Genomic DNA, 26552 nt, shown 5'->3' on the forward strand with positions numbered 1-26552 from the left:
CTCTCCTCTCTCGTGGCTCTTCTTTCCTGCTCTCTGCTCTCTCCTGCTCACTCTCTCTTCTCTTGTCTCTCTCTGCTCTCCTCGCTAGCTCCTCTCCTCTCTGTCTCTCTCTTATACTCTCCTCTTCCTTTTTCCCTCTTTGCCTCTTCCCTCCGATCTGCTGGTTTTCCCAATAAACTCTGGTGTTTGGTGTGTTTTGTGACAGCCTAACAGCCAGCCCACGTCTGTGTGGGGTTTTGCACACACACACCATGCTATATTTTTAAATTTCTTTCCTATATTAAAAAAAAAGTGGTGTTGGGGAGACTGATGTTGCGCCACAGCTGGTTATGCTGCCACCAGTAATGCCAGCAAACCATAGGAGCAATGGTTCGAGTCCCAGCCGCTCCACCTCTGATCCAGCTCCATGCTACTGTGCCTGGGAAGGCAGCAGAGGATGGCCCAAGTGCTTGGGTCCCTACACTCATGTAGGAGACCCAAATGGATTTCCAGGCTTTTCTGGCTTTTGCCTGGCCTAGTCATGTGTGTCATGGCCCTTTGGAGGAGTGAACCAGCAGGTGGAAGGTATCTCTCTCTCTCTCTCTCTCTCTCTCTCTCTCTAACTCTACTTTTAAATAAATCAATAATTATTAAAAAAAAAAAAAAATCCACCCTAAGATCCTATATACAAGAATTCTCTTGGAACTTGAAGCAGGCAACAGGAGCAGAGCCAGAGCTGAGTGTGGCTTTGTCTTTAAGACAGCCCAGCAGTCTCCCCTTCCTACGCCCAATCCTCACAAGTCACATCCATGCCACCCATCAGGTCTGAGGGGGAGGAGCTCTGAGTCCTGTTGCCCTGGGGGAAGCCTGCTGAGAGCTTCTCTGTCCCAGACCTCAGGCAGCTGGTGGAGTTCAAGGTCAAGAGGAAGGAACCCACCAAAGAACACAGTGGGGAGCCGTCACCCCGCAGGCAGACCCAGGAAGGCTGCAGCCACCCCCACCCGCCACCTGCGCAGGGCAGCTCTGGGGTACCCAGGTGGAGGCGAGTGACAATCTGCCCAGGTCCCCCCAGAGGTGATCAGAGAGGAAGGGAGGCACAGAGGTCAGGAAAGGAAAAGGAAGACGGAGGAAGGAGAGGAAGGAAGAGAGGAAGACGACTCAGCTTTCATCCCCCGCTCTGCCCACCGCTGGCCAGCCCCTGCTCACCCTGCGCGTCTGTGCTCCGGCGCTGGCCCAGAGCCCAGGCCCCACAGCGGCAGCTCCCCCCCCCCCCCGCCCATCACTCCATGTTTCACTCCTTGGCACCCTGGCTACTTTCCCCCACGACAGCAAGGACTGAGGGTCCAGCCCATCAGTGAGTGCCTCGCACAGGGCCCAGAGCAGAGTGAGGCTGGAGCGCTAGTGGGGGACGGGACACTCAGGCGCCCCCAGTGGCGAACACAGGATGTTGCCGGGACGCTCAGCTCACCTGAGCCCGTCCTTCCCACGATGCCCACCACTTCTTGGCCGCGAATGGTGAGGTTGATGCCTTTGAGGACGATGGGAGTGTTGTCTCGGTATCTCAGGTGATAATCCTGGAATGTGATTTCCCCACGCTGTGGCCACTCAGGGGGACATCTCACGTCTTCCACGTGCAAAGGAGCCTCAGACACGCACAGCTTAGTTTTAAAGGAAAACAAGAAAGAGAGAGAAAGATCAAGAGGTTACTCTCCGTCTTTGCCCACCTCCTGTGGACTTGCCGGCCTCCGGCTGCTGGTTGTGCGATTGTCCCAGCCGGCCCTGGGCCAAGGTCAAGGTGCTGCTGTGTGATGAGAGGATCACCCCAGGAGGAACACCTGCCTGCCTGCCTCCCCTGAAACCCACAGCATCTTATCCCAGCAGGCAGAAAGCCCTGTAGGCAGCCCCCTGCTATTAACAGGGAGAGCGTCCTGTTCATTGTGTGAGGCTTTAAAGAAATAGAATCCAGGGTAGCAGAGATAAGGAGCCCCTAGAGGGTGTGCTTTAAAGTTCAGAGCCCTGGTACATTCTCTCTCTCTCTCTCTCTCTCTCTCTCTCTCTCTCTGCCTTTCTCTGCTCATCCTGTGAGCTGGGCCTTTTCAGATACATTCCACAGGCAAAGACACAGGGACTCCCACAAGCTGAACGTTGTGTTAAGATCACACAGCTGGGGCCGGCGCTGTGGTGTAGCAAGTAAAGCCACTGCCTGTAGTGCCGGCATCTCATATGGGCACCGGTTCGAGTCCCAGCTGTTCCACTTCCAGTACAGCTCTCTGCTATGGCCTGGGAAATTAGTAGAAGATGGCCCAAATGCTTGGGCCCCTGCACCTGCACGGGAGACCAGAAAAAGCTCCTGGCTCCTGGCTTCAAATAGGCACAGCTCTGGCCGTTGTGGCCAATTGGAGAGTGAGCCAGTGGATGGAAGACCTCTCTCTCTCTCTCCCGTGATGGGGCAGGAGGTCCAGCTTCAGAGGGCTCTGCCAGCGAAAGTCTGTGTGCTGTCACAAAGCAAGAGGCTCAGCCCCCCAAAGCCTCGGTTTCTCCATCCAGATAATGGGGCTAATAATTCCACCAGCTGCGGATGGGGTTCACCGCACGCACACTGCACGATTGCATCTCCCTAAGAACTCGAGGAGGAAGCACTGTTAACCTTGCCCATTTTGGAGACAGGGAACAGAGAGTTCCCATATGGCACGCACAGGGTTACACAGCTGGTGCAAGTGGCAGAACCAGAATTTGAAGGCAGGCAATCTGGCGACAGAACCTGTGCCTTAGATACACACAGAGGCGACCAGGATCGCCATCAGAACTGCTGTCCTCAGACAAACTCCTCATTTCTGCAAAGAGCAGCTGGTACCCCGCTGCACCCACGAAGACAGGGGTGTGTCCACAAGGGGATAGCCGGTAGGAGGAGCTTCGGGATCCTGAACACAGCTCCAGGAACCGAAGGGAAGAAAGGCCAGGAGCCCCGGCTGCTTCCTGGGAGAAAAATCCCACAGCAGCAGCAGGCCGGAGGACCTGGCAGAGGTCCCAGAAGCCACGCCCCCCCGGCAGAGCTCCGCCCCCCACCCCGGGGGACCCAGGCCCGCACCCACCCTCAGGTACTGCAGTATCCTCTCGGCAGCCGTGAAGTACGCCTCTGTCTCCGAGCCAGTCCGGGTCGTGGCCTGGAAGTTGGACGCCAGCTGGAAGCAAGGGCGGGGGCTGCTGGGGTGCGCTCGCGCTCACCACGCTCCTGCCCCCGCAGACCAAGGCAACGCCCCCCCTCATGCAGGGAACCCAGGCCCATGGTGCCTTGCAGCCCGTTTCTGAGTTCAGTGGCCACAGAGGTGGGCAGTTGTCGGGGAGAGTGCACCCCACAGGCGCTGCCCCACCCCAAACCTCCTCTGCCACCTTCCTGGTTCCTGCTCAGATGCTCTGGGCCACAGTGCCAGGAGCCCACTGAGCACGCGTGCAAGTGTGCCTGAAACCTGGGGGGCCAAGCACGCACCCAGAGAGCAACCCTCAGCCTGTGGGGAACAGGAGCCCGTGGAGAAATGCAGGGACAATCCCGCCGCATAGGGGGCCCCAGAGGAGCCCTGGCGACCTCTGCAGGGACCTCCTTGGCTCTCCTGGCAGATTTTCTTCCCAGCTCCCTGCTTCCTGTTCCCTAAGAGTGGCTCCCCAATAAGCCGCCTGCAGCCCAGTCCTCGCCTGGGTCCCTGCCTTCTGGCTAGAGAAGTAGAGACACTTGCAGGAATTGGCGTCACCAAAGGGGAGAACACCAGGGCCCGTGTGGCGGCCACGCCGGCATCCTCTATCAGACAGCTACTTCGTGTCCACCTGCTCGGCTTCCTACTCCGCCGCTCCCTGCTAACACACCTGGGAAAGCAGCAGAAGACGGCCCAAGTGCTTGGGCCCCGGCACCCGCGTGGGAGACCCAGATGGGGTTCCAGGTTCCTGACTTTGGCCTCGCCCAGCCTCACTGGGAAGTGAACCAGCAGATGGAAGATCTCTCTCTCTCTCTCTCTCTCTCTCTCTCTGTATGTCTCTCTCTCTGTCACTCTGTCTTTCAAATTAATAAAATGGTGAAGAAACCGAGGCCCATAGAGAAGGAATGCTGCACAGAGAATCATCCGGAAACTGGAGGTGGGGCTGGGACCAGGACCCCAGTCTTTGTGCTGTTCATCAGCCTGGTCCTAGAGGTGGGCACGCAGGATGCACAGAGGCTGCTGGGTAATGAGTTCGCAATACATTCATTCAACAAACTCTCACAGAGGGCTCTGTGCCAGGTGCTGGGTGGCCAGGCTCTCTGCCCCAAAGCTCAGCAGACACAGGCCTGCCCTTAAGGTGTTCCCAGCAGGACGGGGATATGAAGGTCGGCAGGGAAGTTCTGACAGATACCCTCCACGATGCAGCTGGCACGCGAGGTCATCAGAGTCCCCAGGCGGGGCGGCCACACTCCTGGGAGCCAGCACTGGAGCCCCATTTTACAGGACTTGGAAAGCTGGAAATGGCTGGAGACGTGTGTTTCAAACCGAGGAAACAGCCTATGCAATCCCTGAGAGTAGCAAAGGGCAGAAGCACCCAGGGATGGACAAGGTACAAGCCGCTAGGCTGCGGCCGAGGCAGAGCGGGTGGGAAGGGGAGGAACAGTCCGAGAAGGTGGACAGTGCTGTGACCCAAGCGGGGACAGGAGGCCAGGTGGGTGGGAGGCTGCCTTGCCTCCGATCACCCAGGGTATCAGACACTGGGGCTGCCTTTCCAGCACACCCTCCATTGTGTTCAACCTTGTGCTCTGGGGAAGCTTAGTTAACCCAAGCCAACCTCATTCATTCTACTCCTCTCCTCAGTGACTGGTTTCCTTGTGGGTCCCTAACACAATTCTGACCAATGAAGCATGTAGAAGAGTCAGATGGAGGATTCCAGAAAACTGTCCCTCATCCTCAAAAGAGGACATGTGGTTAAAAGGGTCCCTGCTCTAGCCTTTGGCTGTTCTTGGGTAAATATGTGTTTGTTGGAGTTGCAGCAGCCATTTTGTGGCCACGAGTAAACAACATTGAGGACAAAGCCAGCCTGTGGATACCAGAGCAGGAGTGTCATGGGTTCATGCTATGCTGTGAAGTAGAGCAACTGTACCCAGCCTTCTCGTTACATTAGTAAGTTCCCAGCCTGGCACAGCCATTTCACAGAGGCATTTCTGGCATTTATGTATTAAGTTCTTAGGGCCACAAAGCAACGTGCTATGCGATTCTTGTTCCCCAAGGCGGGAACGCATGCAGGCAGATGTCAGGGAGGCATTGGCTCACGGGGGTGTGCCTGTGGGGGTCCTGGAGCCAGATGGCCCCTGGCCCTCAAGGGTCTCAGGCCCCACGGCTCAGGTCCGCCCCAAGACCACCGAGCACGCGGAGGTTTCCAAACGAGGCGCTGACGGGATGAGAGCCACCGTGGAGGCCACGCCAGAGTGTGGAGGGTGGGCCGGAAGGCACCGAGGGCAGGGCGGCCAGGAGTGAGCGACCACCCCGGGGCAGCAGATCGGGCCATAACAGCGACCCCACGGCCCGCGGGGAGGCAGCTGGTGCAGCTCGACAGCGCCCACCCAGCGCTGGAACCCCCAGTGAGCACGCGCGTGCGTGCATGCGTGCGTGCGCGCGGTGCTCGCTGGGAGGGCGGGCCTCCGTGCGGCCCCATAGGGCTTTGCGGGGAGCAGCCCTGGCGACGCGAACCCTGCGCTCTCCCTGAGCTCACGCTCCCGGCCTGGGCCACGCAGCCCCAGGGCATTCTGGGCCTTGGTGAGTCCGAATTCAGCCCTGCAGCAGTCCTGCACTGGGGTTATCCTCTCTGGCTGTGGAGCGGGGGCCATCTCTTTATTGCGGTGGGAACAGCACTGGTGAGCGTGCCCTGGGCGTGCAGGCCGGGCCTGCAGTAACCCTCGCGTTCTCACGTGCCTCACACGCTCAGCCTTTGGCAAATGAAGCCCAGGCACGGAGAGGTTAACAAATTACCCAGAGCTGCACAGCACCTGGGCGTTGGCAGAGCCCGGCTGGGACCTGGGCGTGGCCGACCACCCGGTCTCGCCCACTTCGCTGTCTGTGCAGCGTGGTGAGACAGAAAAGGGAGAATGTTTGGCAAGCACCTGGCACGGCGGCCTCTCGGCATCAGCTTCCGGTGAGCTCTGCTGTCCTGTGCTGGCCACGTGTCGGAGTCTGCACACTGCGGGACCTGCAAGGTCCTCTGGGCGCACAGGACGTGTATGTGTGTGTGTGTGCACAGGACATGTGTGTGCATAGGACCCAAGTTTGTGCACAGGATTTGTGTGTGTGCACAGGAACCATGTGTGTGCACACAGGATGTATGTGCATAGCATGCATGTCTGTGCACAAAACGTGTGTGTATATGTAGTACACTTGTGTGTGCATAGGACATATGTGTACAGGACACATGTGTACAAAGGAATGTGTGTGCAGAACATGTGTGTACATAAGCATGTGTGTGCACAAACAAGATGCATGTGTGTATACAGGACATGTGTATGTGCACAGGCTGTGTCCACCTATGCAGGACACATGTGGGTGCATAGGACATGTTTGTGTATACAGGACACGTGTATTTGCAGAGGACACAGGTGTTTGCACAGGACGTGTGTGTGCACAGAACGTGTGTGTACATAGAGCATGTGTAAGCATGTGTATGTGCACAGGATGTGTGTGTGTGTATATGCAGGACACGTGTGTGTGTGAGTATGAACCTGCAGCAGAAGCTCAGCAAAGAGCCCAGTGGAGCCTCTTGGCATGCCCAGAACAAGCCCTGAGCATCAGGGACTGCTGGAGCTCTGTGGGACACACACAAGTCCCAGGCCGACTGGGGAGGAGGCCACAGGACCTCCGAATAAGCCCTGCGGAGAGCACAGCTCCTGAAGCAGCTGCCTCTGGCCTTTTGTTCAGTCCTTGCTCAGCCCTTCTGTGGGCCTCTGCGTGATAAACTTTGAGCAGATGCTTCTTCTCCACGGCCATGTCCGCGCCCCTGCCCCCAGTGCATGGTTATAGAACTCAGGCCATGAGATGCACAGGTCACCATCTCACAAGCCCCTAGAGAAGTTCTTACAGAGTTGGGTTCCAGGGTCCTGTGACTTAGAATCTTTGGGTCCCCTGTCATCCCCCCCAGAACCCATTTCATGTCTGATGCACACTCAAGTTGCAGAGGATCCAGGGAAGGGGCTGGGCACCCCACCTTTGCCAGGATCCAGAGAAGCCTAACAACTCAGGGCATGAGCAGTGAAGGACAAAGCCAGATCTGGGAAACCAGGGGGCTCTACTAACGTTCTGCTTGGACAACTCCTGCCCCTCCCAGAGCCTCTGTGTCCCCATCTGAACAAGCAGAGTGTTGGACTCTATTGCCTAGGAGCTCCCCTCCGCTCCCCGAGTGCTGTGATTTCCAATAAGTCCCTTTACACACAGACTTCCCAATTCAAGGGGACCGCATGGAGACAGCAACACAGCCAAAGTCAAAGACCAGGTACACAACCCCTAAGAGCACAGGTGGCCAGAATGAAACCAACTGCCCGTGGTCCCCCTGAGTCCATCCAGGGACCCCAGGCCACAGAGAGGCCCAGCCCAGGACGCCTCCCTCACCTGCACCACCATGCTGAGAGCCATGATTTGGTAGGAATAGGAGGTGGAAGAAATGTCAAAAGCCACGAACAAGGCTACAGCCAGGGTCACCAGGTTCGTCATGAACTCCATCCTCAGAGCCACCCAGCGTGTGGAATACAGAAACAGCAGCAGGTAGTTATTCTGTGCGTCCGTCAGCCTTTTAAACCTGAGTAAGAAAGCACAACAGAAAACCCCATGGTCTGTCCAAGCCAGGGTCTCCGCAGGGTGGACATTGCTTGCTCCCTCCAACGCCCGGCTCTCCACTCTCACAGACATAATCCCATCTTAGGCTGGGGGAGGATCCCTTTCTGCACAGTGGATATGGGTGGTGCTGGACTGAATCCTGGCCCAGACTGAGGAGTAGGCCTAGAGCAGGTGCTTCAGGGATGGGCTGGTGACCCTGATAACCCAAAGAGAAGGAATAAAGGCCAAGATGGGTGAGTTCAGGAGGAACAGCCCAGTCAGTAGGTGCTGTGGAAGGTCTGAGACAACCATCTTGCTACCCAGGAAGGCAGAGTGGAGCTGCCAGGGAGCCCTCGAGCCCTGGATGGTAAAGCAGCCCTGTGGAGGGTGCTGGGAGCAAGGATCTCCAGAAGTGAGTACTTACCTGTGTTTCTTCATTTGTCTCACCCGGTAGAGATGAGTCACCCCCTTCCCCACTGCCTATTGTTTATAGACTTTTTTTAAGTACAAATGAATGAGGAGGTCAGTTTAACAGATAGCTGTGTATCCTCTCCCTAATTTAGCCATGGTTAATATTTTATTATCTTTAAAGTCTTTTTTCGAGCTAGTTTGAATTATTTTTTTCTGCCACTTCCAACCAAAAGAGAGCTGCCAATCCCAGCTTGCACACATCACTGTGGTGATCTTCCATGTCAATCCTCAAGCTATACTGTTATTGACTGTAGTGTTTTTGCTGGACTTAAATTTATTTTAGAATTTTTATTAAACCGGGTTGGTCCCAAGATGCTGGAGTAGGGAGGGAGCTTACTGCTCTAGTCCAGGAGGAGATAGTTTAAAAGAAGTGGAGAGAGTGTAGTCTCAGGGAAGAGTTAGGGAGAAAACAGCACAGGAAACTCTACCTAAATCAGAGGGACATGGTGGACCTACGTGGAGGGCGTGGGTGCTCACAGTTCAGGACTCCAGCAGCCAAGAACCTACACACCAGCATTGGAAAGTGAGGTGAGATCAGACCGCAGCAGCCCAAGCCACTGGCAAAAAAGCTGCAGGAAGAGCCTAGAGGGAACCTTAGCTTGGAGCCCTGTGAGGGAAAGTACACCAGCCAAACTAGAGGAGAGAAAAAAAATGGATGGGACGGATGCATTTCTTTCTCCTGGATCACTTTACAATGGCGTCCTGTAACAAGCTGATAGAGCAGGCACCATTTTGGACATATGTAACAGCTGTGCCTGCTCGTGTCTGCACCTGGCAACCAGCCAAGTGAAGACTCCTGACTGGTGGTGAGAACTAATGTGGGCTAGGAGTTTGTGACTGTGTGAGGCTTCTGTCCTGGGTTTGTGAAAAAACTGAGAGTGTGTGGGAGGACTCACAGCGTGGCTGGGACTTTGAGCAGTCTCAGTGGGAGATGCCACAAGCTCGGGCAGTCCTGGTTACCTGGTGAGAGACATTGGTAGGGAATCTGAGCTTACACACTCTGAGCACTGCACAGATTCTTTGTGTGGTCCTTGGGACAGAGCAGATGAATATTATACCCACTGGGGCTAGCGCTCAGGCACTGATCTCCTTTGAGAAGAGGAGCTAAACTGAGCAGAATAAATTCCCTTCTGATTAAAAAAAAAAAAAAAAGAAACGAGCCGGCGCCGCGGCTCACTAGGCTAATCCTCCACCTAGCGGCACTGGCACACCGGGTTCTAGTCCCGGTCGGGGTGCCGGATTCTGTCCCGGTAGCCCCTCTTCCAGGCCAGCTCTCTGCTGTGGCCCAGGAGTGCAGTGGAGGATGGCCCAAGTACTTGGACCCTGCACCCCATGGGAGACCAGGATAAGTACCTGGTTCCTGCCATTGGATCAGCGTGGTGCACCAGCCGCAGCACGCCAGCCGCAGGGGCCATTGGAGGGTGAACCAACAGCAAAGGAAGACCTTTCTCTCTGTCTCTCTCACTGTCCACTCTGCCTGTCAAAAAAAAAAAAAGAATTAAAAAAAAAAGAAACGAACACACCAAACCTGGGTGTGTGACCTTAGGCATGCCCTTAACCCTGGAGAAATGAACAGAGCTCCTGCCACACCCACTACAAGCCTCTAGATACTCACTGAAAGCGACAGTCCACTTATCTACAGTCATAGTACAAAGATAAAAGCCAGAGCAGGAGGGGGAGGAGGGGGAGGAGGAGGAGGAGACAACCAATGAGTATCTCCGTGAATGCTGAAGAACAACTGCACCAATTCAAGAAACAAGAATAAGGAAAACAACATGACACCCCCAAAAGAACATGGCATTTCAATACCAGATTGTGAAGATGATGAGACAGAAGAAATGGAATTCAAAAAATTTCTCATAAGGTTACATAGAAGTAATCAGAAGCAAATCCACTAACTACTGAAATCCGTATGGGGGCAGAGACAAGATGGTGGAATAGTGAGGGCGCGCACTGATAGTCCGGGAAAAGATAGTTTAATAAAAGTGGAGTTACCATAGTCTCAGGAAAAGGCTCAGGAAAAAATTGCAGAAGAAACTCTTCTGGATCTAGTGGATGTGACACAGAGGACCTACCGGGAGAGCAAGGTCGCCCACCGTGTGGAAGCCGAGCCACAGAGTCTGCGCCCACACAGGAAGGGGAGGTGAGACAAAAACCTCGGTAACCCGAGACATTGGTGGGGAAAGGCAAAGAGCCTAGAGGTAATGAGGCTTGAAGCCCCACTGGGGAAAGTTCACCAGGCTGACTGGAGGAGAGAAAAAAACGAATAAATAAGGGAACTGACACGGACACTAGCCTTTCTCTACACTCACCTTACAAAGCCAAGCAAGACAAAGAGCAGGCACCATTTTGGACACACATAAAGTGGCGCCCGCCATCAGCCAAGCAGAAAAAACCTGACTCTAGAGGGGAGAAATAACAGGAGGTTAGGACCTAGTGAAAGTGTGGAGCTAAAGAACCGATACTGTGAAAATCTGAGGGGGGTGGGGGGCGAGAGAACTCATAGAGTACACAAACTCGTTAACCTTGGCAACCCGGTGAGAGACTGCAGAGAAATTTGAGACCACACTGAGGGCTGCATAAACTCTTTGTGTGGTCCCAGGGGTAGAGCAGATGAATACCCACAGGGGCCAGATTTCATACATCAACTAAACTCAATTCCACTCAGCTGTGCAGAATTACTTCCCAACTGAGTCAAAGAAAAAAAAAAGAGCAAGCTAGTGAGAGAGCAATCTGGGTGAGTCACCTTTGGCACACCCATAACCCTGAAGAACCAAACAGAGCTCTCTGGCTACACCCATCACAGCCTGTAAGGATCCATCAAAAGCAGACAGTCCAATCAATCTAGAGTCATAGTATAACGAGAAAAAGCACCACAGCGAAGAAACCAAAGTATATCTCCACAATGCCAAACAAGAAACGCAAAAACCGAGGTAACAAGAACAAGGAAGTCACTATGATGCCCCCCAAATAAAAGAGACACCCCAATGCAAGATTATGAAGATGATGAGATAGGAGAAATGCAAGAAGCGGATCTCAAAAAATTGATAAGAACATTAAGAAGTTCTTAAACACAAATTCTTGAACTACAGAAATCCTTAATGGACAGGATAGAAAATCTCTCTCGCGAAAATGAAATATTAAGGAGGAATCAAAATGAAATGAAACAACTAGTAGAACATGAAACTGTGAAAGTGACGAGAAATCATAATGAAATGAAGAATTCAATAGATCAAAAGACAAACACATTAGAGAGCCTTAAAAACAGAATGGGTGAAGCAGAAGAGAGAATATCGGACTTAGAAGACAGAGAACAAGGCCGGCGCTGCGGCTCAATAGGCTAATCCTCCGTCTTCCGGCGCCGGCACACCAGGTTCTAATCCCGGACAGGGCGCCAGATTCTGTCCCGGTTGCCCCTCTTCCAGGCCAGCTCTCTGCTGTGGACAAGGAGTGCAGTGGAGGATGGCCCAAGTACTTGGGCCCTGCACCCCATGGGAGACGAGGATAAGTACCTGGCACCTGCCATCCGATCAGCGTGGTGCGCCAGCCGCAGTGCGCTGGCCACGGCGGCCATTGGAGGGTGAACCAACAGCAAAGGAAGACCTTTCTCTCTGTCTCTCTCTCTCACTGTCCACTCTGCCTGTCAAAAGAAGAAGAGGAAGAAGGAGAAGGAGAAGACAGAGAATAAGAAAGTATACAGTCAAACCAAAGAAAAGAAGAGGAAATTAGAAATCTAAAAAATATTGTCGGGAATCTTCAAGATACTATTAAAAAACCCAACATTCGGGTTCTAGGAGTTCCTGAGGCATGGAGAGGGAGAAAGGATTAAAAGGCCTTTTTAGTGAGATACTAGCAGAAAATTTCCCAGGTTTGGAGAAGGACAGAGACATCCTAGTACAGGAAGCTCATAGAACCCCTAATAAACATGACCAAAAGAGATCCTCACCACGACACGTTGTAATTAAACTCACCACAGTGAAACATAAAGAAATTATCCTAAAATGTGCAAGAGAGAAACGTCAGATTACTCTCAGAGGATCTCCAATCAGACTCACAGCTGACTTCTCATCAGAAACCCTACAAGCTAGGAGAGAATGGCAAGATATAGCCCAGGTACAAAGAGAGAAAAACTGCCAGCCCAGAATATTATATCCTGCATAGCTCTCATTTGTGAATGAAGGTGAAATAAAGACCTTTCATAGCAAACAGAAATTGAAAGAATTTGTCGCCACTCATCCAGCCCTGCAAAAAATGCTTAAAGATGCGCTACACAGAGAAACACAGAAACACAGCCATCAATATGAAAGAAGGTAAAGGAAGGAAACCTCACAGCAAAAGATCACAGGGAATTCAAAGCATATATTAGAAAATATCTTTGGGAAAATGGCAGGGCAAAGTAATTACTTATCAATAGTCACGTTGAACACTAATGGACTCAACTCTACAGTTAAAGGCACAGACTGGCTTGATGGATTAAGGAACAAAACCCATCTATTTGCTGCCTACAAGAAACACATCTTTCCAACAAAGATGCCTGCAGACTGAAAGTGAAAGGTTGGAAAAAGGTATTCCATGCCAACAGAAACCAAAAAAAAGCAGGTGTAGCCATATTAATATCAGACAAAATAAACATTAACACAAAAACTGTTAAGAGAGACAAAGAAGGACACTATATAATGATTAAGGGTTCAATTCAACAGGAAGATGTAACTATTATCAATGTATATGCACCTAATTACAGGGCACGGGTTTATTTAAAAGATATGTTAAGGGACTTAAAGGGAGACTTACATTCCAATACAATAGTACTGGGGGACTTCAATACTCCACTCTCAGAAATAGACAGATCAACTGGACAGAAGATCAACAAGGAAACAGCACATTTAATCGACACTATTGTCCAAATGGATCTAACATATATCTGCAGAACTTTCAATCCTACATTTAAAGATTTTACATTCTTCTCATCAGTACATGGAACCTTCTCTAGGATTGACCACATACTAGGCCATAAAGCAAGTCTCAGCAAATTTAAAAGAATTAGAATCATGCCATGCAGCTTCTCAGACCACAGTGGAATGAAGGTGGAAATTAGCAACTCAGGAATCCTAGAGAGTATGCAAATACATGGAGACTGAACAACATGCTCCTGAATGAACACTGGGTCATAGAAGAAATCAAAAACTTTCTGGAAGTAAGTGAGGACAACAGCACAACATATCAAAACTTATGGGAGACAGCGAAAGCAGTGTTGAGAGGAAAGTTTATAGCAATAGGTGCCTACATGAAGAAATTGGAAAGGAACCAAATAAATGAGCTTTCAACACATCTCAAGGATCTAGAAAAACTGCAGCAAACCAGACCCAAATCTAGTAGGAGAAGAGAAATAATTAAAATCAGAGAAGAAATCAACAAGATTGAATCCAAAAATACATTGCAAAAAATCAGCCAAGCGAAGAGCTGGTTTTTTGAAAAAAAAAAAATTGACACCCATTGGCCCAACTAACTAAAAAAAGAAAAGACCCAAATCAATAAAATCAGAGATGAAAAAGGAAACATAACAACAGATACCACAGAAATAAAAAGAATCATCAGAAATTACTACAAGGACTTGTATGCCAGCAAACAGGGAAATCTGTCAGAAATGGATAGATTCCTGGACACATGCAATCTACCTAAATTGAACCATGAAGACATAGAAAACCTAAATAGACCCATAACTGAGACAGAAATTGAAACAGTAATAAAGGCCCTCCCAACAAAGGAAAGTCCAGGACCAGATGGATTCACTGCTGAATTCTACCAGACATTTAAAGAAGAACTACTTCCAATTCTTCTCAAACTATTCAGAACAATAGAAAAAATGGAATCCTCCCAAATTCTTCCTATGAAGCCAGCATCACCTTAATCCCTAAGCCAGAGAAACATGCAGCATTGAAAGAAAATTACAGACCAATATCCCTGATGAACATAGATGCAAAAATCCTCAATAAAGTTCTCGCCAATAGAATACAAAAACATCAGAAAAATCATCCACCCAGACCAAGTGGGATTTCTCCCTGGAATGCAGGGATGGTTCAATGTTCACAAATCAATCAATGTGATACACCACATTAACAGACTGCAGAAGAAAAACCATATGATTATCTCAATAGATGCAGAGAAATCATTTGATAAAATTCAACAGCCTTTCATGATGAAAACTCTAAGCAAATTGGGTATAGAAGGAACATTCCTCAATATAATCAAAGCAATTTATGAAAAACCCATCGCAAGCATCCTATTGAATGGGGAAAAGTTGGAAGCATTTCCACTGAGATCTGGTACCAGACAGGGATGCCCACTCACACCACTGCCATTCAACATAGTTCTGGAAGTTTTAGCCAGAGCCATTAGGCAAGAAGAAGAAATCAAAGGGATACGAATTGGGAAGGAAGAACTCAAACTATCCCTCTTTGCAGATGATATGATTCTTTATTTAGAGGATCCAAAGAACTCTAAAAGAGACTATTGGAACTCATAGAGAGTTTGGAAAAGTAGCAGGATATAAAATCAATGCGCAAAAATCAACAGCCTTTGTAGACACAGGCAATGCCATGGCTGAGAAAGAACTGCTAAGATCAATCCCATTCACAATAGCTACAAAAACAATCAAATACCTTGGAATAAACTTAACCAAGGACGTTAAAGATCTCTACGATGAGAATTACAAAATCTTAAAGAAAGAAATAGAAAAGGATACCAAGAAATGGAAAAATCTTCCATGCTCATTGATTGGAAGACTCAACATCATCAAAATGTCCATTCTCCCAAAAGCAATTTACAGATTCAATGCGATACCCATCAAGATACCAACGACATTCTTCTCAGATCTAGAAAAAATGATGCTGAAATTCATATGGAGATGCAGGAGACCTCGAATAGCTAAAGCAATCTTGTACAACAAAAACAAAGCCGGAGGCATCACAATACCAGATTTCAGGACATACTACAGGGCAGTTGTAATCAAAACAGCATGGTACTGGTACAGAAACAGATGGATACATCAATGGAACAGAATAGAAACCCCAGAATGGAAAAAATTTTCGCAAACTATGCTACAGATAAATGATTAATAACCAGAATCTACAAAGAAATCAAGAAACTCCACAACAACAAAACAAACAACCCACTTAAGAGATGGGCCAAGGACTTCAATAGACATTTTTCAAAAGAGGAAATCCAAATGGCCAACAGGCACATGAAAAAATATTCAAGATCACTAGCAATCAGGGAAATGCACATCAAAGCCACAATGAGGTTCCACCTCACCCCGGTGAGAATGGCTTGCATTCAGAAATCTACCAACAACAGATGCTGGCGAGGATGTGGGGAAAAAGGGACACTAACCCACTGTTGGTGGGAATGCAAACTGGTCAAGCCACTATGGAAGTCAGTCTGGAGATTCCTCAGAAACCTGAAGATAACCCTACCATTCAACCCAGCCATCCCACTCCTTGGAATTTACCCAAAGGAAATGAAATTGGGAAAAAAAAAAAAAAAAACGGTCTTCACCTCAATGTTTATTGCAGCTCAATTCACAATAGCTAAGACCTGGAATCAACCTAAATGCCCATCAAAAGTAGACTGGATAAAGAAATTATGGGACATGTACTCTATAGAATACTACACAGCAGTAAAAAAAAATGAAACCCAGTCATTTGCAACAAGATGGAGGAATCTGGAAAACATCATGCTGAGTGAAATAAGCCAGTCCCCAAGAGACAAATATCATATGTTCTCCCTGATCGGTGACAATTAACCGAGCACCAAAAAGGAAACCTGTTAAAGTGAAATGAACACTATGAGAAATGGTGACTTGATCAGCACTTGCCCTGACTGTTGATGAACAACTTAATATGTTATCCCTCTTAGTATTTTTTTTTGTTTGTTCTACTTAATACTATTGGTTGAATTCTGTAATTAATACACAGTTATTCTTAAGTGTTGAAACTTAACTGAAAAGTGATCCCTGTTAAATATAAGAGTGGGAATAAGAGAGGGAAGAGATGTACAATTTAGGGCATGCTCAAGCTGACTTGCCCCAAACGGTAGAGTTAGAAACATACCAGGGGATTCCAATTCAATCCCATCAAGGTGGCATGTACCAATGCCATCTCACTAGTCCAAGTGATCAATTTCTGTTCACAATTGATCATAATGATAGGACTCAGAGTCAAAGGGATCACATAAACAAGACTAGTGTCTGCAAATACTAACCGATAGGATAAAAAAGGGAGAGAACGATCCAACATGGGAAGCAGAATACACAGCAGACTCATAGAATGGTGGATGTCCTAAATAGCACTCTGGCCTCAGAATCAGCCCTTAAGGCATGCAGATCTGGCTGAAAAGCCCATGAGAGTATTTCAGGCATGGAAAGCCAAGACACTCTGTAAAAAAAAATGACCTAAATGAAAGATCTCTGCGAGTGAGATCCCAGTGGAAAGAACAGGTCATCAAAGAAGGAGGTACCTTTCTCTGAAGGGAGGAGAGAACTTCCACTTTGACTACGACCTTGTCTAAATATGATCAGAGTCAGTGAACTCAACAGGCTTCCATAGCCTTGGCAACTCATGACAAGAGCCTAGGGTGATTACTGATGCCATAAACAAGAGGGTCAATTTGTTAAGTCAACAACAGGAGTCACTGTGCACTTACTCCTCATGTAGGATCTCTGTCCTTAATGTGCTGTACATTGTGATTTAATGCTATAACTAGTACCGAAACAGTATTTTTCACTTTGTGTTTCTATGTGGGTGCAAACTGTTGAAATCTTTACTTAATATATGCTAAACTGATCTTCTGTATATAAAGAGAATTGAAAATGAATCGATGTGAATGGAAGGGAAGAGGGAGTGAGAAAGGGGAGGGTTGCAGGTGGGAGGGAAGTTATATGGGGGAAGCCATTGTAATCCATAAACTGTACTTTGGAAATTTATATTCATTAAATAAAAGTTAAAAAAATAAAAAATAAAATAAAATAAAAAAGAAATCCGTATAGGACATGAAAGAAAATTCTCCTTTAAAATATAGATCTTAAAAAAAAATCAAGATGAAATGAAGAATTAAATAGAGCAAAAGAAAAATGCAGTGGACAGCCTTAACAACAGAATCAGTGAAGCAAAAGAAAGAACATCAGGCTTAGAAGACTAAGCATAGGAAATTATACAGTCAAACCAAGTCAAGAAGAGGAAATTAGAAAACTAATAAATACTTTGGGAATCTACAGGATACTATAAAATGATCCAACAGATTAGTTCTAGGAGCTCCTGAAGGGGTGGAAAGGGAGGAAGGATTAAAAGGCCTTTATAGTGAAATAATAACAGAAAACAGTCCTAATTTGGAGAAAGAAAGGGACATCCAAGTACAGGTAGCACAAAGAACTCCTAATAGACATGACCAGAAAAGATCTTTGCCACGACACATTGTAATGAAACTCTCCACAGTAAAACATAAAGAAAAGATTCTAAAATGTGCACAAGAGAAATGCCAGATTACTTTCAGAGGATCTCCAGTTAGACTCACAATGGACTTCTCATCAGAAATCCTGCAGGCTCTGAGAGAATGGCAAGATATAGTCCAACTCTTAAGAGAATAAAACTGTCAACCCAAAATATTATACCCTGCAAAGCTCTCATTTATTAATGAATGTTTCATAAAGACCTTCCATAACAAACAGATATTGAAAGAATTTGTCGCCACCTGTCCAGCCCTACAAAAGATGCTTAAGGATGTGTTGCACACAGAAACCTAGAAACATGGTCATTGCTATGAAAGTAGGTAAAGGAAGAAAATCTCTCCATCTTCGAATTTCAAAGGAATCTTTGAAAACATTTGAATTTCAAAGGAAATTTGAAGTAAAAAATAGAAACATTTTTGGAAAAATGCCAGGGCAAAGTCTTTACTTATCAATAGTCACCTTGAATGTAAATGGCCTCAGCTCACCAGTTAAAAGACACAGACTGGCTGAATGGATTAAAACACAAAACCCATTTATTTGCTGCCTACAAGAAACACATCTTTCCAACAAATGTGCGTGCAGGCTGAAAAGGAAAGGAGGGAAAAAGATATTCCATGCTAACAGAAACCAAAAAATACCTGGTGTAGCCATCCTAATATCAGACAAAATAGACTTTAACACAAAAACTATTAAAAGAGACAAAGATTGGCACTATGTAATGGTTAAGGGATCAATTCAACAGGAAGATATAACTATTATAAATGTATATACACCTAATTACAGGGCACCTGGCTATTTAAAAGAAATGTTAAGGGATTAAAAGACAGACTTAAAATCTAATACAATAGTAATGGGGGACTTCAATACTCCACTTTCAGCAATGGACAGATCAACCAGACAGAAAATCAGCAAGGAAATAGCAGATTTAACTGACACTATTGACCAAATGGACCTAACAGATATCTACAGAATTTTTCATCCTACAGTTACAGAATACACATCCTTCTCAGCAGTGCATGGAACTTTCTCTATGATAGACCACATGCTAGTCCATAAAGCAAGTCTCAGCAAATTCAAAAAAAATCAAAATCATAACATGCATCTTCTCAGACCACAATGGAATAAAACTGGAAATCGGCAACTCAGGAATCTCTAGAACATATGGAGACTGAACAACGTGATCCTGAATGAACAGTGGGTCATAGAAGAAATCAAAAGAGAAATCAAAAAAATTCTGGAAACAAATGAAGGCAACAATACAACATATCAAAATGTACGGAATACAGCAAAAGTAGTGTTAAGAGGAAAGTTTATAGCAACATATGCCTACATTAAGAAATTGGAAACGCACCAAATAAATGAGCTATCAATGCATCTCAAGGATCTAGAAAAACAACAGCAAAACAACCCCAAAACTAATAGGAGAAAAGAAGTAATTAAAATTAGAGAAGAAATCAACAAAATTGAATCCAAGGAAATACAAAAGATCAGCAAAACAAAGAGCTGACTGTTTGAAAAAATAAACAAAATAGGGCCGGTGCCGTGGCTCACTTGGCTAATCCTCTGCCTGCAGTGCCAGCATCCCATATAGGCACCGGGTTCTAGTCCCAGTTGCTCCTCTTCCAGTCCAGCCCTCTGCTGTGGCCCGTGAAGGCAGTGGAGGATGGCCCAAGTGCTTGGGCCTTGCACCCGCATGGGAGACCAGGAAGAAGCACTTGGCTCCTGGCTTCAGATCAGTGCAGTGCCAGCTATAACGGCCATTTGGGAGGTGAACCAACAGAAGGAATACCTTTCTCTCTGTCTCTCTCTATCAGTGTATAACTCTATTTGTCAAATAAATTTAAAAAAATAAATAAACAAAATAGACATACCATTGACCCCACTAACCAAAAACAGAGAAAGAAAATTAGAGACCAATTTCCCTGGTGAACATAGATGCAAAAATCCTCAACAAAATTCTAGCCAATCAAATCCACCAACATATCAGAAAGATCATCCACCCAGACCAAGTGGGATTTATCCCTGGTATGCAGGGATGGTTCAACATTTGTAAATAAATAAGTGTGATACATTATATTAAAAAACTGTTGAAAAAAGCCATGATTATCTCAATAGATGCAGAGAAAGCATTTGATAAAATTCAACATCCTTTCATGATAAAAACTCTAAGCAAATTGGATATAGAAGGAACATTACTCAACACAATGAAGGCTATTTATGACAAATTCATGGCCAGCATCATATTGAATGGGGAAAAGTTGGAAGAATTCCCATTTAGATCTGGTACCAGACAGGGATGCCTACACTCATCATTGCTATTCAATATAGTCCTGGAAGTTTTAGCCAGAGCCATTAGGCAAGAAGAAGAAATCAAAGGGATACAAATTGGGAAGGAAGAAGTCAAACTATCCCTATTTACAGATGACACGATTCTATATATAGGGGATCCAAAACAATCCACTAAGAGACTATTGGATCTCATAGAAGAGTTTGGAAAAGTAGCAGGATATAAAATTAACACAAAAATCAATAGCCTTTGTATACACAAACAATGCCACAGCTTAGAAAGAACTTCTAAGATCAATCCCATTCACAATAGCTACAAAAACAATAAAATACCTTGGAATAAATTTAACCAAGGATGTCAAATATCGCTATGATGAGAATTACAAAACATTAAAGAAAGAAGTAGAAGAAGATACAAAAAAGTAGAAAAATCTTCCATGTTCACGAATTAGAAGACTCAATATCATCAAAGTGTCCATTCTTCTGAAAGTAATTTACAGATTCAATGTGATACCAAAGACATTCTTCTCAGATTTAGAAAAAACGATGCTGAAGTTCATATGGAGGAATAGGAGACCTCGAATAGCTAAAGTAATCTTGTACAACAAAAACAAAGCTGGAGGCATCACAATACCAGATTTCAAGACATACTACAAGGCAATTATAATCAAAACAGACTGATACTGGTACAAAAATAGATGGATAGACCAATGGAACAGAATAGAAACCCCAGAAATCAATCCAAACATCTACAGCCAACTTATATTTGACTAAGGATCTAAAACCAATCACTGGAGCAAGGACAGTCTCTTCAACAGATGGTGCTGGGAAAACTGGATCTCCACATGCAGAAGTATGAAACAAGACCCTTACTTTACACCTTACACAAAAATTCACTCAACATGGATTAAAGATCTAATCTACAACCCAACACCATCAAATTATTAGAGAAAATTGAGAAAACCCTTCAAGACATTGGCATAGGCAAAGAGTTCTTGGAAAGGACCCCAGAGCCACAGGCAGTCAAAGCCAAAATTAACAAATGGAATTACTGAAAATGAAAAGTTTCTGTATGGCAAAAGAAACACTCAGTAAAGTGACCCAGTCATCCCACTCCTGGGAATTTACCCAAGGGAAATGAAATCAGTAAACAAAAGAGCTATCTGCACCTCAATTCACAATAGGTAAGACATAGAATCAACCTAAATGCCCATCAACTGAAGACTGGATCAAGAAATTATGGGATATGTACACTATGGAATACTACACAGCAGTAAAAAAAAAAAAAGAAATCTGGTCATTTTCAACAAAATGAATGAATCTGGAAATCATCACACTTAGTGAAATAAGCAAGTCCCAAAGGGACAAATACCATATATTCTCCCTGATCTGTGAGAACTAAAAGAGCACCTAAAATGAAATCTGGGCAATGAGAAGAGTACAGTCTGTGCGTATCTGGTACTGAAACAATTTCTCCCCTTCCCCCAATATCTGCAGTCCACAGGGAGTTGAAGCCGTGGATGCAGCACCCATGGCTGCAGAAGGGGCAGCTGTGTATAAAACACCCACAGGGCTGCAAACCTCGCAAACCTTCTCCACATCGTTGGGACGCTTTATTCTCAAAAGCATCATCCCACAACTCAGAGACAAGCAAAGGCAGTGCAACGGTGCCTCCTCTCATTCTCCCATGATGCTGCCGTTCCCAGTGCTGTCTTCACCGCCAGTCTCCCAACCACCTAACCGCCCCCGCACTCCCTGGGTGCGGGGCATCCCCATCACAAAGACGCACTGGCTGATGAAGTCTTCCACTCTGCCATACACGTGGATGGAGCTGAGGCCGTGCAGGGAGGTGAGGATGTGGGAACACAAAGGGGAGCGGCTGTAGTTCTCCAGCCTCTTGAACACATTGATGGCCCTCTTGAATTTCCTGCTGGGAGAATGGAGTCAATGGCCAGGGGCCATCCGCCTCTGGGGTCGTCCAATTTGGGGTTGGTTCCATCCTCACCCCAAGTCCCAAACCCCACTCACAAGCACGGGGCTACTCACGTGTAAAAAATGAGGCACACCGTGATGACTGTGGTGGCCATCAGCAGGATGTAGACAGACAGCACGCTGATGACCAACAGGACGCTGACCATCAGCAAGGACAGGATCAGGAACTCCTCGGCAACCATGGGCAGACACTGGTCCAGTTCATTCAGGTCTCCTGCGAAGCAGTTCAGGAGCCGGCCAATAGGGGTCGTGTCGAAGAAACTCATGAGGCCACACCAGACCTGCAGGAACAAAACCCACCCAGCCATGAGCACAGCCACAGCCTTGCTTGCTCCTACCACTGTCCTATCTGTTGCAAGTTACTTAACACCTCTGGGTCAAATGCGGATGACAGCGACGCTCCAGGGAGGTGTGGTGAGCACTGCATAACTCCACGGATGACCAAACACCTGTGAGCTTTACAGTGCAGAAGGGGGGAACTTACAGGTGTTAAGTCTCAATAAGGCTACTATTTAAAGAGAGAGAGTGGGAGAGAATGCACACCAAGGAATCAGCGTAGCCCTGCCCCTGCCGACTCTCAGGATTGCTGCAGAGGAGTAGCAGCAGTTCCATCGGGACTGCCTAACGCTCCGACTGGGGTTGAATGGAACCATGGCTGCCCCTTCTCGAAGGAGGCACTTCCCCTTGATCTCTGAAAGCCCTTTGGAGGTCAAAGAACTTTCCAAATGGGAAGGGCTCTAACGAAAGCACCTGTGGAGACCGAAGCCCAGAGAAGGAAACGTGGCTTTGTGACTTGCTGAAAGAGTTCAGGACAAAACCTTGATCTGGTCAGGCCTCCCGAGGTGTTCCTACCCGCAGCACAGCCAGGCTCTGCACTGTGGGCTTTTCTTACGGGCTCATGGCATGGGCCACCTGGCAGCCTTCATCCCCCAGGACTTCTTAAGCTATGACTGAAGAAACAGAAATGGACAGAAGCTCATAGCGTCCATTGAGGTCAAATCTAAAGAGGAGGGTGGGATACTTTGATTTTTAGTGAATGGTAGGTATCATAGCAGCTGTCTCATTACAAATGCCTGAATGTAGTTTGTCTTCTTGGTTGCTTTCTTACAAAAAAAATTATTTATTTATTTGAAAAGCAGAGTTACAGAGAGAGAGAATGAGAGACAGAGGAGAAAAAGAGAGGTCTTCCATCCACTAGTTCACTCCCCAAATGGCTGCAATGGCCAGTGCTAGACCAGACCAAAGCCAGGAGCCAGGAGCTTCTTCCAGATCTCCCATGTGGGTGCAGAGGCCCAAGCACTTGGGCCATCCTCCACTGCTTTCCCAGGCGCATTAACAGGGACCTGGATCAGAAGTGGAGTAGCTGGGACTTGAACTGATGCCCACATGGGATGCTAGCGTCACTTTACTTTCTAAGCAGGAAGTCATCGTGGCAGATGAAGAGCTGCCTTGCCTTTTCTTTCCCTGAAACACCTGCAATTTTATTTTCAGAGTCTTTTGTTAACCACTTGAGCTAAAGCATCCAGAATTGTCACAATCACTTTGCAAATTCAAAGGGCAAAAGGGGCAGTCCCTTAGGACTGTGAGCTTTCTGGGGTGGGGGTTACTCAGAGGAGAGGAGCAGACCCAGCATCACTCAGGATCACAAATGGTGGGGACACAGGACAAAGTGTTGTAGATTGCCCTTTAAGTGTCAAACTAAGCACAGTTTTTGTTAGTCTTTTTTTGTTCATTTTATTATTCTTGCCATGGAACCAATTTCTCAGAAGTTCAGCCTTTACTTGTGATTACTGAAAATGACAAAGCCACTTTTAAATCAATGAAGTCATACAAGGACAAATAAAAGAAATTTTTTTTAAGATTTATTTCTTTTTTTATTATCTATTTGGCAGGTAGAGTTATAGACAGTAAGAGAGAGAGACAGAGAAACGTCTTCCTTCTGTTGGTTCACCCCCAAAATGGTCGCTACGGCCAGAACTGTGCCGATCCAAAGCCAGGAGCCAGGTGCTTCCTCCTGGTCTCCCACGTGGATGCAGGGGCCCAAGCACCTGGGCCATCCTCCACTGCACTCCCAGGCCCCAGCAGAGAGCTGGACTGGAAGAGGAGCAACCGGGACTAGAACCCAGCACCCATATGGGATGCCGGTGCCGCAAGCGGAGGATTGACCAAGTGAGCCACGGCGCCAGCCCCAAAAGGAAATTTTTAACATATGAGACATTTTCTAGTGGAAAGAAATTTTAATACTTTTTAAAAATTAAAATACTAAACACCCTTGGAGGCCTGAAGACTGGATATTTCAAGAACACTGGCATTTGCAGTCAGATCCTTAGAGAATGTTCAGAGCCACGGGGCAGCAGGTACTCAGTCAGGCCTCAGAGGGATTTCCGCCTCCTGGTTCCAACAAGCCTCAGGCCTCGCTGAGGGCTAGGGGAAACCTTTGCTTTTCCATCCTTCCGACACTGACACACTTGGTGGCAACACAGGGCATGCTCCACCTCCCAGGCACCCCGACAGAACCCTAAATCTACCTCCCAAGTCCAGCCTTCCTGAACTCCATTCACTTTCCCCATAATGGCTCACCTCCAGCCCCTTAATATTTTTTTAAAGATTTATTTATTTATTTATTTACTTACTTACTTACTTGAAAGGCAGAGCCAGAGAGAGAGAGAGAGATTCCACCCACTGGTTCACACCATTTGGTTGCAACAGTTGGAGCTGGGCCGGTCTGAAGCCAGGAGCCAGGAGCTTCCTCTGGGTCTCCCACGTGGGCACAGGAGCCCAAGCACTTGGGCTGTCTCCCACTGCTTTCCCAGGCCATAAGCAGAGAGCTGGATTGGAAGAGGAGCAGCCAGGACACAAAGCAGCACCCATATGTGATGCCGGCGCTGCAGGCGGTGGCTTTATCCACTGCGCCACAGCCCCAGCCCCCAGCCTCTTCATTTTGAGCTGCTGAAATCCAGTTTCTCCTTCAAGGAGTGGTCACTCCTCCCAGGGGCCCTCTCCTTCCACTGCGCAGGCTGAGGTTAGACACCGCTTGGTTCTTATGGTCCAAACGCTACACACCATTTTGCAATGGCCCATTTTCTCGTCTGCCTTCCCAGATAACCATGGTGGTCCAAACCCTCCTTGCATCATTCATTCACTGTGATAAGCCAAATGCTCATGACACAACCAGGCACAGAGTCATATTTGATAAGTGAGAGAGAAATAACGTTTCCAGGAGGCAGTGTGACACCACCAACAATCTGATATTCTAGCGTAACATGCATAACACTAACATACTTCCCAACCATGACACCTATAGAATTGTGTTTTTCTTGTATGTAAAATGAGGATGATAATAGCCACTTCAAAAAGACCTTTTGGCACTTACAAGTGACTCTTTATACAAAGGACTCGGTTGAGGGAGACCAGCACTGACGTGTCCACTGACCCTCCGTGAAGGGGCACTCAGCTCTCAGAATCATGCTTCCTGGGGGCCGGCACTCTGGTGCAGGAGGCTAGTCTCCACCTGTGGCACTGGCATCCCATATGGGTGCCAGTTCGAGTCCTGGCTGCTACTCTTCTGATCCAGCTCTCTGCTATGGCCTAGGAATGCAGTAGAAGATGGCCCAAGTGCTTGGGCCTCTGCACCCACATGGGAGACCTTGGAAAAAGCTCCAGGCTCCTGGTTTGTTGCAACCATCTGGGGAGTGAACTAACAGATGAAAGATCTCTCTTTCTCTCTCTCTCTCTCTCTCTCTCTCTCTCTTTCTCTCTGTAACTCTGTCTTTCAAATAAATAAAAATAGTCTACCAGATTAAAAAAAATAAGGGTTGGGCAAGGTCAAGGTTGAACCAGTGGCCATGCCAAGCACCCAGGCACATACCTTGCTGCAAAGCTGGTTGTGCAAGACTGTGGACGCCCTCCTGGTGACCTTGGTGAAAGCCAGCGAGAAGGAGACTGCCACACAGATCAGCAGCAAGGCGCTGAGGCCATACACCAGTTTGTAAAAGGGCAGCTGTGGGTTGTCCAGGATGTCGCCTGGGTCTGCAGAGCTGCTGTTGCTGCCTCGGCTGCTGTTGGTCTTCAAGAAAGAACAAGGGGTCAGACCCCGTGAGTCCAGGGTAAAATTCAGTGCGGGGAAACCCTCCTCTCTGGTGCCACACGGGCTGGGAGAACCTATGTTCCCACCTATGGAACCTATGTTGACACCTCCCTTCTTGGTGCATTGCCTTCTCTCCCTCCCCACTGTCCTGCCCTCAGTTAGATCTCAGGCCGCCACCACAGCCGCCCCTTCCACCTGCTCCACTGGAATTCCCAGGCCCTGTCCCAGCATGGTTTCAGGCTAGATTCCCCTGGGAAATCAAACATAGAGGGGCAGAAGCCATCTACCCCAGGTGGCAAGTGTGGGCAGGTCATGCGATGTGGAGTCTGGCTAGTGGCTCCCAAGTATACTTTGGAGAATCACTCACTGAAGTGCTGCCTACTGGTCACTGCTGGCCGCCTCCCCTCTCTTCTCCAGCCCTTCT

The 26552-nt window shown here is 47.6% G+C and overlaps 1 protein-coding gene across 5 annotated transcripts in view; it reads right to left on the minus strand.

Moving 5' to 3' along the window:
• Positions 1–26552, minus strand: part of ABCC11 (ATP binding cassette subfamily C member 11) — an 88550-nt gene that overhangs the window by 7999 nt on the left and 53999 nt on the right. For 4 of the 5 annotated variants that reach the window (XM_089319355.1, XM_089319352.1, XM_089319353.1 and 1 more), the window contains 6 exons: positions 25910–26107; positions 22096–22322; positions 21839–21976; positions 7587–7773; positions 3072–3161; positions 1448–1637 (listed from right to left, as the gene is read on the minus strand). In XM_089319355.1, coding sequence (XP_089175481.1) covers positions 1448–1637; positions 3072–3161; positions 7587–7773; positions 21839–21976; positions 22096–22322; positions 25910–26107 — 1030 coding nt within the window. The remainder of the gene's footprint in view (positions 1–1447; positions 1638–3071; positions 3162–7586; positions 7774–21838; positions 21977–22095; positions 22323–25909; positions 26108–26552) is intronic. The other variant, XM_089319354.1, reaches the window with a different exon arrangement.

This window comes from Oryctolagus cuniculus, chromosome 18 (genome assembly GCF_051225735.1).
Source record: "Oryctolagus cuniculus isolate XC-2025 breed Fujian yellow rabbit chromosome 18, ASM5122573v1, whole genome shotgun sequence".
Lineage (NCBI taxonomy): Eukaryota > Metazoa > Chordata > Mammalia > Lagomorpha > Leporidae > Oryctolagus > Oryctolagus cuniculus.